Raw genomic sequence first — 14,078 nt, 5'->3', positions numbered from 1 at the left:
GCAAATACTCAGTATTTTTTTAGTTGTAAATGGTAGAAAACAGTCTTGTACAGGGACTTCCTGTTCCAAATCTATTTTAGATTTTAGATTAGACTTTTTCCCAATAGTTCCCAATCTGTTTTAGATTGGGAACTGCTATTACTTAGCAGTACTTATACTAAGCAATAGCAGTATACTATTACACATGTAGGTCTCTCTATATAAAATATTTTACTTACTTTTAAGATGGTATTTTATTGTCTTATTTATTGTTTTATTTATCTCTAAACAGAAAATGAGCTTGGCTTTATTGTATCAGTATATGGTTTTACAATTTGAAAACAGGAACTGATGCCTTAAATCCTGTCTGTAACATCTGTCCCTGTTTAACAAAACTCTTTCAGGTCCCTGAAGTAATATTTTCCCATGGTTGTGACTCAAACCTTTCAGAGGGAGCCACTCCCTTTTGCTGCTACTTTTTAAAAGACACAGCCAGGAACAAATTGTCTGTCATTTTTCCACAGGGTGAATATGTGAACTTCCTCTCGATTGGTTGGAACCATGAATGGTTCATGCTTGAAATTCTGGTCTGAACTGGGCAATAGAAAATATATACACTCAAAACAATGATTTCTTTTTTTTTTTTTTTTTTTTTTCTTTTTAAGGTGGTGGCTTAAATTTCTGTCTCCATCTACTCAGTTCTCAAAAATAATATTTACTGACTTTGCCTATGGGAAGGTCATGAAGGTGATATTACATGCTGTTCTCAAGCCTCTGGGCTTAAAGTAGTATGTACTGTCATGAAACAGCATTGAAATTTGCAATGAAGATTTTTAGGTTGCCATTTAACTTGCTAATAGCTACTATGGCACTGCTCAAAATGTGCCAGTATAAGCCATGGGAGGACCTGGTTGGCCATTCTTGTATTTCTGTGAACTGTTTATTGACTTAATGTAAAACTGTAGAATCCAAATATTGAACATGGATATTGACAAGGATGCAACTTCACTGATTCCAGTAGATTTACATCAACAAAGTCCAAAAAATAAAAAAAACAAGTCCAGAAATAAACTTGAACTCTATTTCTTGAAACTGTGAGAAGGGAAAATTGTCAAGGTCTCCAGGAAAGCAAGAGTAAACCAGATTTTACTTTTAATTTGAAATATGACTTTAAATAAACCCAAGATTAGATCAAGGAGTAAAATTCTCAAGTAAAACAGGTCTCAGCCATTGGGGTTTGAAGCTGGTCAGACCAGTTTTGTACTTAGCAACAACACATTGGCATTGGCATTTACTTTGTCAGGGTTTATGAGGTCTGGGAAGATGGTGCACTCCTTCCCTGGCTGCAGGAGCATTTAAAAGTGTACAAAAATGGAAGCCAGTAAAAAGTTGGTAGCAAACAAATGTTTAAGAAGCTGTGTGCCTTGAGTGGCAAGCAGACTGGATTTGAATTTTGGGTCACAATTACTGCAACCCTCTGGTTTCAATCAGTTTAGCTAATATGATCATGCTGATAAAAGCAGCATGCTCACTGTACAGAGATCCATCCTCATCCTAGAAAATGTGCAGCAGGTACTGTAGGAATGCATCCTGGCATCCTGCTTTTATCTTCTCATCCCTGGTTACCCAAGCACTTGAGGAGAGACTGCTGCTGTTTGGGGTTTGCAGGAGCTATCTTTTTGCATTTTACAGGAACACAAGTGCCTCAGTTTTGGATTAAAATATTTCCAAACTCAAAATGCAGAATGTCAAACCTGCCAAATTCAGACTAGAAATTAATTTTGCAACTAATTGCAAAAGAAAATGGGGAACTGTCTAACACCTGAAATAATTATACTGAGTTTCTTTTCTAGCAGATGTGAAGAAAAAAAAAACCCTGGATGTAATTTATGACATGCAAGGAGCTCATTGTAAATATGTCAGAATGGTCCTGTCTCATCTTAAATTAACCCTTTAAACTTGAAAATGTTCAAAAGATCAAATGTGTGTCCTCAATGACCACCCTAGTGAATGTCATATTTGGGGTTTTTTGTTCCTCTTTTGTTTTCCTCTAATTCTGCTACTTTGTTTATGCAACACAAATTCCAGGGAGGATTGTCTTATGGTGTCTTCTGCTATCAGAAGTTCTCAAGTATTCCCCATATATTTTTTTAATCAGGAAATGCTGAAGTGCAGTAAGAATTCAGAAGGTACTGCTGAATTGGAAGAAGCCCTGGCCACGGTGCTTGATATCATCAAATCAGTAAATGATTCCATGCACCAGATAGCAATCACAGGATATGAGGTAACTGCTGCTGCTCCTACTCTGCTCTGAGCCATCCCATGTTCCTGTCACCACTGATCATGCTGTGCCCATGGCTGGTACTGTGCTTTGTGGAGCCTGTGCCACGTTCCTGAAGGGTGTCACTCAGAGATGTGTTGTGATGACCAAAAATACATCTCAGCACCCCTGTCATGTGAAGCTGGGGTGTGTATGTGGGGGCACAATGGGGAAAATGCAGAACTTTTGAGTAATTGCACCAAAAACTCATTTGTAGGTGAGAGGTACAAGTGTGGCAGAGCTAAGAAATTTGCTGAAACTTTGTGACTCCTGTGCAATTCAAGTGTTTTCAAATCTTTTGCACTTAGGGAGAAAAATGTGGCTTTCATTTAAAGTGGGTAATGGAATCTGTGCCAGTGATTCGCAAGCTTGTTATCTGAAATGTGAAGTAACAGCCATGGTACAAATCAAATATGTCTCTGCAGAATCTCCATTGAAGTCATATGACTTTCAAGAACTAGTGCTGACTACATAAAACGATCTCTTAATTGAGAAGTGGAAGTGATTGACACATAAAGGAAAAAAAAGTCTAGCAAAATGAGGCCTGAGAGTCATGTGGTTTCCCATTTTGAAATAGCTGCAGGGTGAAAATGTCAAGAAAGAAACAATATACTGAGTATTGTTCAAAGAATTTTTACATCATGGTAACAGGCTTTAATCCAAAAAAGCTATTTTTTGTGGAATCTGACTTCCTGAGAAGGTGCTGAGGTCTATACAGACAGGGTGGGAAGAGTTATTCTGTTTATCAGGATGGGAGTGGAGTTTTGATTTCTATAGTTCTCTTTTGTGCAAGTTCACCTGCATCTGGTAGCTGAGGAACCCATGCCTGCTGCCAACATAATTTTATAAATAAATTCAACTACTTGCTTGTTTAACTGCTTGTCAGAGATCCATTTCTGCACAGCTGGAGATGTGGACTGTGCATTACATTTGGGATGAGAATGTGAGTTCTGCCTGCAGTAGCTCTACTGGGTTGAAGGTGAAGCAGTGGCCACCTCACTGAACTGGCAAACACGGAATAAGTGTGGTGATTGTGGATCAGAGAAACACCACAGGTCATAAATACAATCTTAGATCTCCTAAACCTGACAGACTTAAATAAAGCAGCACATACTTAATCCATTCTGGTCATGACTAAGTCTGAGTGTCTCAGATAGTCATTTTAGAAAAACTCTTTAGAGCCTGTATATTATTATTGCAGACTTGAACCAGTCAACATGGAACATGGGAAGCTCATGGATACAGCACACCTTCTGCCTCCCAGTTTCCACTGTTTCTTATTAATTCCCAAAGAGAAAGGTAGCTTTCCTCCTGTATTTCTCAGTTTAAATGTATGTACTTACAGCAATTCAGCAAAAAATTTATTTCAAAACAGTTCCATAAAGGGAAGGGAAGAAGAGCTTCTCCAAGAAAGGTAACATATTATCCTGAGTAGGGGGGATTTATCCAGATTCCTGTCCATATAAATGCTGAGGTCATCCTTCTGTTCTTGCTTTAAAGTGTGAGTAGTTTTGTACTCAGGAATTCATCAGAACATTCCTGTTTCTTTTCAAATTCTACTTTTGATTTTTCCAGCCTTTCATGAAATACCAGATAGTAAGTCCAAGGATTAGATTTTTGGCCTCTGCTTTCTTAGCTGAACTGCAAAACATGGCACAGTGGGACATGGCCACTGTTTAGCCCAATGCTGACAGCATTCCTGAGATGGTTTGTTACATGATTTTTAAATGGGGTGAAAGTGTGAAAGAGGATGTACCCAATAATTTCTTCTCCCTGTTCTACCTGTCCCAGGTGCTCAGCTGTGGTACCAAATAAACACCTCCCATAGACAATGAAACCACACCACATCTTGGGGAGTCTTTCCCACACATCCAGGATAGAAATAGTTGCCTGGAAAACCTTTCAGAGAGGGATATTATGTCAGTAGGAAAGCAGGTTTTGTGACAGCTGATGGATGGTCCCAACTGCACATTCTGTTTCTTGGACTAGGGCACGTGCAGATTTGAAGAGCTGAACTCTTGTGTAAGAAATTGCTAACATGTAAGTCTGGGGTTGGTTTGGTGTATGTTTTTTTATTTTTTGGCAAAACCACAAAAAACAAGTAGAATAAAGCACAGAGAGCAGAAGATTTAGATGTGTTTCCTACTATTATCTCAATGTTTATACACAGTCTGGCCTTGGTAGTTTGTTCATGAATTATGATGAGAGATTCTTATATATTATCATATGTATTGCTCATCTTCCACGGGAAACATGGGATACTATGTATTGCTCTAACAGGGAATAATATTTGAGATAGTGACCAAATCTTCCACTTTAAATAAACTTCCTTTAGGATAAAATATTGCTGTCCACTAGCAGAAATTACCAGAAACAGTGTCCCCCTATTGTTGCCTACACTGAAGAGAGTGCAGTGCTTGTGGGCCACAAAGTCTCCTGTGGGATTGCTGCAGACTGCCATCCCTGTCTGCCTCTTTCTTGTCTCCCACTTCACTCACTATTATCCCAATCCCAGGTTCAAAGCTGGAGAGACTGACCTGTCACAAGACTTGAACTGAGCTTCTGGATCTCAGTGCTGTATTGACCAATGCGTGGAGTGACAGGAGCCTCTCACCATTGTCAGAACCATGTAGAAAATATGCTTGGTGGTTTTTTTTGTTTTTTAATTTAGCTTTGCATATCAATGTGCTTTTCATAGGCTTGCAGTTTAAAGCTACAGGCACATATAAATACAAACACCCACAATCCTGTATGCACAAAGAAAATATCCAGATCTAGATATTAAAGATGACAGACTTATCTAAATTGCTGAGGTATTCTGAATGGTTTGGAGAGTCTAATAATACCCTGATATAGAGTGTAAAAGTACCTAATAAAGCTCTGGTTTTGCAGTTTAATGTAGGGTAGAGGAGGGGGAGAGAGAGGGAGAACAGGTTGCAATTCTAAGTATAAGAAATGAGACATTCCCACTTGGAGCCAACGTCTTCACCTTATAATCAACAGAACATGCAAATGTTGAAAGCAAGTACTTTAATAATGCACTGGGGTTATTCCCTCAACTTATTATACAAAGCATTCCTAGGAAAACTTGTGCTAAGATAATTATGATTATCATTATTTGTTGAATCCCATTACCATATAGACATTGCCATGTCTTATATACACACGTTCCTCCATTTTTAACATGGGATTGTTCTGGTGACATCTGAGCTAAACATTTATATCAGTTGAAGTATTTTCCCATCAGTGGTCTTCAGACAAGAGCTTTAATTTAGAAAGGTCTTGTTCCTGCCTAGTTTCATTCTCCCTCAGGTACTTTTATGGCTCCTTGGTGCATGCACTCTCTCTTTGCCCAGGGCTGTGCAGCATTGCATAGTTTGCAGATGGTGAGCCAAGAAGTTATTGACAAAGCTTGTAAAGACTATTTTGAAACAGGAGGGAATTACATACCTACACAGCTCTAGGCACTGATCCGTGACTTCAGGCATCTAAGCTCTTTCAAGGTTTTGCCCAGGGATGGAGGGAGCTTGTACAAGAGTGGAAACTGAAGCTAGATCTTCCAGAGTCAAAGCCTTTGTTTGGGCATTGGACTGTGCTGGCCTTTCCTATTGCCTTGGAGTCAGGGGCCTTGAAACCCAGTTTTTGTCAGAAAAAGTTTCCTCTGAAGTGACCAGAGGGGACAGCCTGTGTGTCACATCCAAAGAGATTCTAAGACGAATCTTAAATGCTAACTATGAGTGGGGAGAAAAACTGGGAATTATGGACATGGAAACTGGTGAGTTAATGGTTGTGGGCACAAACCACACAGGCTTAGCAAGGGGACATGTGCACTCTCCAACACAAGGGATGCCTCTGCCTGGAACCTCAAACACCACCAGAGCAATGAGCTGTGCCTGGGACTACCCTGGTTTGAGTGTGATGCATGCTCTCTCTTTTCCTTGCTTGCCAGGGGGATGTCAGTGAGCTTGGCAAGCTGTTGATGCAGGGTTCCTTCAACGTATGGACTGACCACAAGAAGGGGCACAACAAGGTGAAGGACTTGGCTAGATTCAAACCAATGCAGAGACATCTCTTCCTCTACACAAAGATGCTACTTTTCTGCAAGAAACGAGAGGAGAACACCGATGGCCATGAGAAGACAGCTTCATACAGCTTTAAAAATTCATTAAAGGTAATAAATGCAGTAATGGTGGGGGAGGGAAATAAGTCTGGTGTTCTTACAGACAGGGATGTGTCCATATGAAGAAGTGCACATACCTGGAGCTGTCTTGCACCCCTGAGTAAATGACAGCTCCCATTTAGTTTTGGGCTGGAGCCAAACCAAGCCATGTGTCCTGTAACTGCAGATATGAACCTTGTTCTTTGCAACTTCATACAAAGGGGCACCTTGTGTGTTCTTGCCCAGCGTCCCATAAAGAGAAGCCAGACTGAATGGACCTGGACCTGTCATTGTTCTGGCTATGGGCATCCTCCAGGTGTAGTTCTATGGCAGGTTTTACTATTGGCACAGCTGAGCAAATATATTCTGTGACAGTAACACCTACGGATTAATCAGTGCAGTAGAAGTGCCCTTTTATTTGCAAGAGTGAAATTTCCAGATATGAGTCAGGACATTTTAAGGTGGCAATCATAAGTAGGCCACATTTTCCCTCTAAGCACATTGGTGTGACACTTGTGACTTTAACCAGCTAACACGGATCATCGAGTGTAATGTTCCAAACTTATTTCAGGGTACCTGTACAGGAATTGTAACAGAACCTGCTTCAAGGCTTGAACCAATTCACAGAAACATTTCAAGTTTCTTTCTGTAGAGATAGAAGGAATGGTGGCAGAACACTGTCTAAATCTTTAAATTAATGCTGATGTGAATGTGAACAAGAGGCATTAGCAAATACAGTAATAAGATGAGAAGCTGGTTAGTAGCAGCTGAACTTCAAGACTGTGATTAAAAATTTTTCATTTGACAAATCTAGATTTTTTTTCCTTCAGGTTTTTTGTCTTCTGGATTTGCAGACTGGACATTAAATCTCACAAAGCCCTACTCCATCCCTCTTTCTCTCCCACCTCAACAGGACAGTGATAGCAAGTGAAAAAAACAGTCCTAAAACTGAAAATTTGTCAAGGTGAACAAGAGCCAGGATGGAGTTGAAAACTGATCCACAGATCAAGCAATAAAAGAGGATAAATTCAAGATCAGACATTAGCTTGGGTTAATTTTGAACATTCTTTTTCCCTTTAGCAATCAAAAAGACAAATGAAAAATTAGATATTGAGAAATAACATGCTCTGAATTTTACTTTTAATTATTCCCAAAGGTGTCAGAAGTGAATGCAGCCTTTTAAAAATACTTCTCAGAGGATCAAGTTTAAAGACTATTGATATTTTCCATATTCCAGCTTCTTGTTTTCTATTTTGAAACAGATGAGCACTGTGGGCATTACAGAAAATGTAAAAGGGGATAATAAGAAGTTTGAGATCTGGTATAATGGAAGAGAAGAAGTCTATATCATTCAGGTAATGACAATCCTTTTCGTTTCCAAGGGCTATACTTCCTTTCAATTGAATTGTTTTTAAGAATGTTCACTGTCCTGTACACTGCAGAAACAATAGCCATTGAAAGCTTCATTGTTGAAGCACTTTCATAGGCACTGAAATGGCTAATTTATAGTGAAAATAGTCAGGATTTTGGCCAAAAGAAGAAATAAAGTAATGGAAAATTTCTTGGAATGCTGGACAGAAAAGCAAGGACAGGACTTTGGATTTGTGGTAACTTTTCCATCTTGAGGAGCGTCTGCTTTGCTCAGAGCTGGCCACAGTGTTCCAATTGTTGGCAAGCCAGTGTAGGTCAGGGCAGCCCAGTGATTGGCAGCACGTTTTAACTGGATCTGCTTTGCCTTGTCCTCTTTTGTTCTCAGGCATCTTCTGTTGAGCTGAAAAACACCTGGATTTCAGAGATCCGCAAAGTCCTGACAGGACAGCTGGAGGCATGCAGAGGTAGGGCTCACAGAGCAGCAGCTGGGAATGTGTCCTTCCCCCTGTAGCTGTGTGTGACAATATGGGCCTGGGACAGCTTACAGTGCCAGCCAGTACCCCCAGTGAAGCCAGCAAGGACCAGCTGGGCAGTTGCAGCATTGCTGGGATTTAAAGCCATGTCCCAGTCAAAGAAAATTTCTTGGACTTTTATAAGTGACAGGGATAACTATTGCATTCACAGTTAGTCCAAGGAACATGGTTTTCCTCTGTTGTCCCTCTCAAGCCACAACTGCAGAAGCATCCTTTTACCTCAGCATGTGAGGAGATGGGGTGTGCACTCTGTGTCTCCTGGATCAAAAGGTCTCCTTCCACATCCATGACTGGACACAGCAACTGCTCCTCTGTCTTAGTGTTTGTTTTGTTTTGTTTGGGTTTTGAGGGGTTTTGTTTCAAATCTAGTCACCCACCTTATGTTCTAAATGTCAGTTGGCCCATCTTTCCATCTTAGTGACCTCCCTGTAAAACATGGTTCATGACACTTTTCTCTCACTGAGATGTCACTATGAAGGTGATTTGTGATGTGTTCAACACCATGAATGATCGAAGCCTCCTAAATACCTAAGATAATGACACCCTTTTTTTATATGATATATTGAATCCCAGACAGACAAAATTCAGTCAGGTTATTTCAGATAGTAAAAGAACATGGTGATGATAGCTATCATAGATGCTATTTATTCTCTTAGGACGAAAAACCCCACAGACTTTTCCTGAATCTTGCCATTGCCTCTCACCTTTGTCTGTCATTTTCTGCTTCTCTCATACACTCATCTCTCTTTAAAGCAAGGTCAGCAAAGCCTCTCCACCCACATCCTTCAAATTCCTTAGCAGATTTTGTCCAAGGTGGAAACATGTGTCTGTGCTTTAACTTTAGAGTTCACCTCTATTTTCATTGCCTGTTTCACAAAGACAATGAGTTCTTGTATCCTCCTTAGGTACAAGGAAACAATTGTGAATGTTAGCCTCAGCAATTGAATCCAACCCATAACAATACACTTATTTACAATGTTTACTACTCTGGTCTTGTGTTACTGATCTTGTCTTCATCCTTTCTCCTTTTTATTCTGAATTTTACTGTGATTAGCTCATCAGGAACTGCTGAGGAAAGACCTCAAGATTCTTGTTAGTGCAGTTTCAGGACTGGATCTAGAGACTTTCTGATATGGTTTGTAATATTTGCTTCTGAAGTATAAAAGCTGGTTACTTAGGCTACCGCAAAGAGTTGCTAATGGAGAAAATGTACATATTTAATATGATAGAGTGCTAGTCCTCCATTTGTGTTTCTAGGCAAAGGAAATTAAGCCTGTATGTTACCCAGATGAGCATTTGTGAAATCTCTATAGGATACAAGATCTATCAGCTATTAGATTTACTTTGCATTTTCCAGAGAAAAATATACAGGAATCAAGACTGATTGAAGCATTTCTATTTTGATGTTCTTTATTGTTTTGCCCTAAGAGCATACCATTCTAGAATATTTCAGGTTTCAAGGGACCTCAGAACATCACAGTCCAAGGTCCTGCTCAGAGCAAAGTCAGTCAGTTATTGGTCAAACAAGGTTACTCAAGACTTTATTCAGTCTGGTCTCGAAACCATCCAAGGGTGACTTTCATCCTACTCTATGAGTAAAGTCAAGCTTTCCTTGTGAATCCAGCAGAACAGAGGATATAAATTGTATCTCATATGCTATTGCAACTCTTCCCGTTGCCTTTTCCCAAATGATCACATGAATCAAACTCCTTACTACAATAACTGGTGTCAGGAAGCACATGCTTTGTCCTGTGGTTTTAAATTTTCTTTTTCTAATGACTCACAGAAGAAGAGGCCTTAATCCAAGACTGGATATTTTTACAACTGAACATTGCAATGGGAGAAGGAAGAGGGATATATTTGTTTGTTTGGCTGTTTTTAATGACTGTTGTCAGGAGTTGCACAGGGGGTTGGAATGCTGGAAGGAACCAGCTGAGGTGAAAGAGTGAGGGGCAGGGAAGGTGGGATAAATAGTTTAAAATATGGGTCACTTGTGTCCAAACACTCAGTGTGTACCCAGCCCCATCAGATACTGCAGTGAGCATGGAATGCTAATCAGGCTTTGGGCAACCCCTTGCTCTATCAATCCCCAAGAATGCAGCTGTCTCTTGCAGGGAAAGGAATTACTGATACAGCTTAAGGGATTTGTGTAAGGCCATGAATCAATTGCCAAACCAGGAATGGAGCTACGTCCGACTCCTCAGTCAGCATGAACATTTCTACCCCACCAACAAAGGACTTGGGTTTAATCTTTCAGTGCTGCCCCATCCCCTTGTCACTTCTCTTTCACTGATAGGAGGTTCATCTTTTTCCAGAGTGAAATAGCCCAGGGATTTCAGCAATGTGAGAGTTTCAAAGCAGCTCCTTCCATTACTTCCTCACTTCTCAGTGTTTGACTCTCTTGGCCCTGAAATCCAGGCTCTGAGCAACTGTCTTATAATTTTTCTTCACTCAGCATTTACTGGACAATGTACAAGTATGTTGCTACCTTGCAGCCCTGTAAAAAGAGTGAACAAGTGGCATATGAATAATATTTTCTTATTATTGTTGGTCCAGGATGCTGAGCAAAAGCATTCTGCAGAGGTGGGGATATATTCTGCTATGCGGCTGAATATGCAAAAGGACTGATGGACATATGTTGCTAAATCCAGACAAAGCTGTGAGCCACAAAACTTGTATTCTGGGAAAAAGGCCATTATGTCCATTCTCCAGATCAATATCATGCAGATAGCTAGGAAGAGGTACCGGAGAAACAGAAGGTAGTAGGGAAAGAAATCTCTTTTGTGGTGAAAAAATAGTGAGTAGAAGAGTTGTTTGGTGAGCTAAAAGGTTTCATTAAGGTCTTAATATGCCCTTCTCTTAAAGTACAAGCATTCCATTTTGATTTCTGTGGCAGTCAAAATCCTCTCCTGTTTCTTTCTCTGTCTTCTACATAAACACAGAAGAAACTTACACATTTTGGAGCAACTTCTTTTTACTTTTTCTTTAACAGAAGCAAGTCAGCTGCACCAAAGAATCACTGAGAGTGTGTATCATGCACCAATGGATTCCTCCAATGCAAGCAGGTAACTACAGCTGCCTTGACATATCAGGGCCATGTTTTGTCTTGCACAAACTTGCATTTGTGCTTTTGGAGTATATAAATTCATAGGTTTTTGTGTTTAGCCTCCTGGGTATGAATTTACTCAATTGTCTTCAAATTCTCTAAAGAATATAAATGCAGATAAAGGTTTGCTCAGGAAAGAAGTAATATCAGAATGCAGAATTAATTTCAAAGATTAACTCAAATTTAGACAAAAAGTATTGGAACATTTCCAAGATCTTAAATGGAGCTGTCAGCTCCAAGTTTTGTAATGATCCAGTTGCTGGGCAAGTTTAATGTAAGTTGGCATGGGATATCACTGTAAAATTTTAGCAGGTTCAACCAAGCCAGGACATCCCAGGTAACATCCAGCCTTTGAGAGCTGTACAACTCAATGCAAGAAATATTAAACAGATGTAGTGCTATTAATCCTGCACCATATTTTCTCTAGGCTTGGTTAATTTGCTTTTTTAAGGGTTCAAGGGTGGAAATCTTTCAGCAGAACCACCCTGGGGATAGGAGAAAATTATTCCAGTAAGATGTGAAGTGCAATCACAAAAATGTTTCAGAAGAATCCAGATGTGCATCCTTCTTATAAGGCTCTTAAAGTGAGATTTTCCAGAGCACAAATTACAGACAAAATATGTCAACAGAAAATTAACTCCAGGAAGAAAGGCCATGTGATCAGCTATTTGTCCTAGAGTGGATTAAACCAAAGGAAAAATGAAGTGTTTGTTGTCCTCACTCTGCCAACTGTGCCAGAAAAGGACAGGTCAGATCCTCCTGCTCCAAATGCTGGGTTATTATAGGAACAGGAAGAATACAGTGAGTCTTCATTAAAGAACAATGCTCTGGGCTGTGATGAATGGCACAAAGTTCAGGGTGTCCCATTATCTGTAATATGCTATATGCTTATCAGGGTGTCCCCAAGATAAGCAAGGGCAGTGGAATTGCAGCATCAAGCTGACTTTGCAGGAGTTGATGTGAAATGGTGGATCCAGAGTTCCTCAGATTGGGGAGCCCTTTCTGCAGCCTGTTCTGGGATGCTGGGGGGACACAAGGAGGGGAAGGAAGAGGCTGGACTGCAGTAGCCACCACGTGGCACAATCTGTGCTCATAGCTGACATGACCAAGCAGCTCCAGTTGTGAGAGGTGCTGGAGGCCAGTGGAGACAGCATTTGCTAAAGAGCAGCCAGCACCATCAGTGCTCTGCCAGCAGAAGAAGGCTGATTAATCATTGGCATATTATCTACCCAACAGACACCTACTCCTGGGTTGCCCATGTGTGACAGTGACTCTGCTGTTGTTGGGAATTGTCAAACCTCTGCTGTGACATTGGGGAAATCTGTTTGCAGGATGCTTTCCCCTCCCCAAGCTGTATCTGTTCAATGACAAAGACAATCCCCTTTACTGTTTACATGCCACCAACATCACTTGGGACTACAATTCCATGACATAAGGCAGGCCTGACTTGGGATTGGAGCTGAGGTGTTGGGAAAAGGGACACTGAGAGCCAGTGTCCTTAATACAGGCAGTTACTGATTGTCCCCAAGTCCTGTTCAATCTATTTAAATTCTCTCTCTCTCTCTCCAAGTTCTTCCACAAGGTTCACTGTTTAATCCTAAACTGGGATGCCCTGTGGTATCTACTGCTGCTCTATCTCTCTCAAGGGATAGCTGCTGTATTTCACTGATAATGAAGTCATCCCTTTGTATTGTTTTCCAATCTATTTAAACATATGAAACTTAAATAGTCTATTGTTCTAACTGCTTAACTATCTGCTTTGTTGGAAATGGCTGATGTAGTCATACATCCATGTAAAAATATCCTGTGAACATGGATAAACACAAACTCTTGGAATCTGGCTGCAGATGCTGTTTCAAAAAAGCGTGTGTATTTTCTTGGTGTCTTTCTCACAGCTGTAAATCTTTAACTCTGTCAGCTGCATATTTCACAGTTATCCCAGCCTAGCTGGGAAGAAAGAGAGGAAAAAGAATAAGGAAATGTGAGTGTGCTTTGGATTTGTTCCCATGTTTATTTTGAGCCCCATTTTGTACCCGATATTAGGCTGCAAAATCACATTTTGATTTAGTACAGGAGGTAACAGAGACCCTGCTAAGATCCATCAGAAACAGGTCAGAAGTTCAAATGCAAAGCAATGAGTTCTGGACTGCCTTATATTTAGAAAAGGTATTTACAAATCTCTAGTATTTAAAATGTTTTTAAGTTTTTAATGATATCTCAGACCTTCCCTTACAGCAGAGCAAACCCTGTGAACTTTAAGTTTAGCAGTTCATGTGTTAATTGCAAGCAGCAGTTTAATTGCTGATACATGTCAATAACAGGCACTTTGGCAAAGAGTATTTCAAATGTGTAGATAAAATTATTTGTGTGGAGCAGTCTGCCAAAGATAACAGTCAAACACCCAAATTAAACCACCAGACATTTGCAAAGAACCACAAGAAAACCTTTGCAGCTTGAATGTCCTACAAACCTGGGACAGGGGCCTCAGTCCCATTACCCAAGGCCAGTACCTGGGCAGGTTTGTCAAGGTGGATCCTCCCATTTGTGATTCAGCTGCAGACAGGGATATCCCACTGGGATTCATGCTCCAAAGAGCAGAAGAAACAGATG

At 40.3% G+C, this 14,078-nt stretch overlaps 1 protein-coding gene across 1 annotated transcript in view; it reads left to right on the top strand.

Annotated features, from left to right (window-relative positions):
* Positions 1–14,078, top strand: part of MCF2L2 (MCF.2 cell line derived transforming sequence-like 2) — a 137,052-nt gene that overhangs the window by 103,749 nt on the left and 19,225 nt on the right. The window contains exons 21-25 of the mRNA XM_053986444.1: positions 2,138–2,263; positions 6,249–6,470; positions 7,721–7,813; positions 8,215–8,293; positions 11,355–11,427. Coding sequence (XP_053842419.1) covers positions 2,138–2,263; positions 6,249–6,470; positions 7,721–7,813; positions 8,215–8,293; positions 11,355–11,427 — 593 coding nt within the window. The remainder of the gene's footprint in view (positions 1–2,137; positions 2,264–6,248; positions 6,471–7,720; positions 7,814–8,214; positions 8,294–11,354; positions 11,428–14,078) is intronic.

This window comes from Vidua macroura, chromosome 10 (genome assembly GCF_024509145.1).
Source record: "Vidua macroura isolate BioBank_ID:100142 chromosome 10, ASM2450914v1, whole genome shotgun sequence".
In the NCBI taxonomy this organism is placed as follows: domain Eukaryota; kingdom Metazoa; phylum Chordata; class Aves; order Passeriformes; family Viduidae; genus Vidua; species Vidua macroura.
This window is presented reverse-complemented; position numbering and strand designations above follow the sequence as displayed.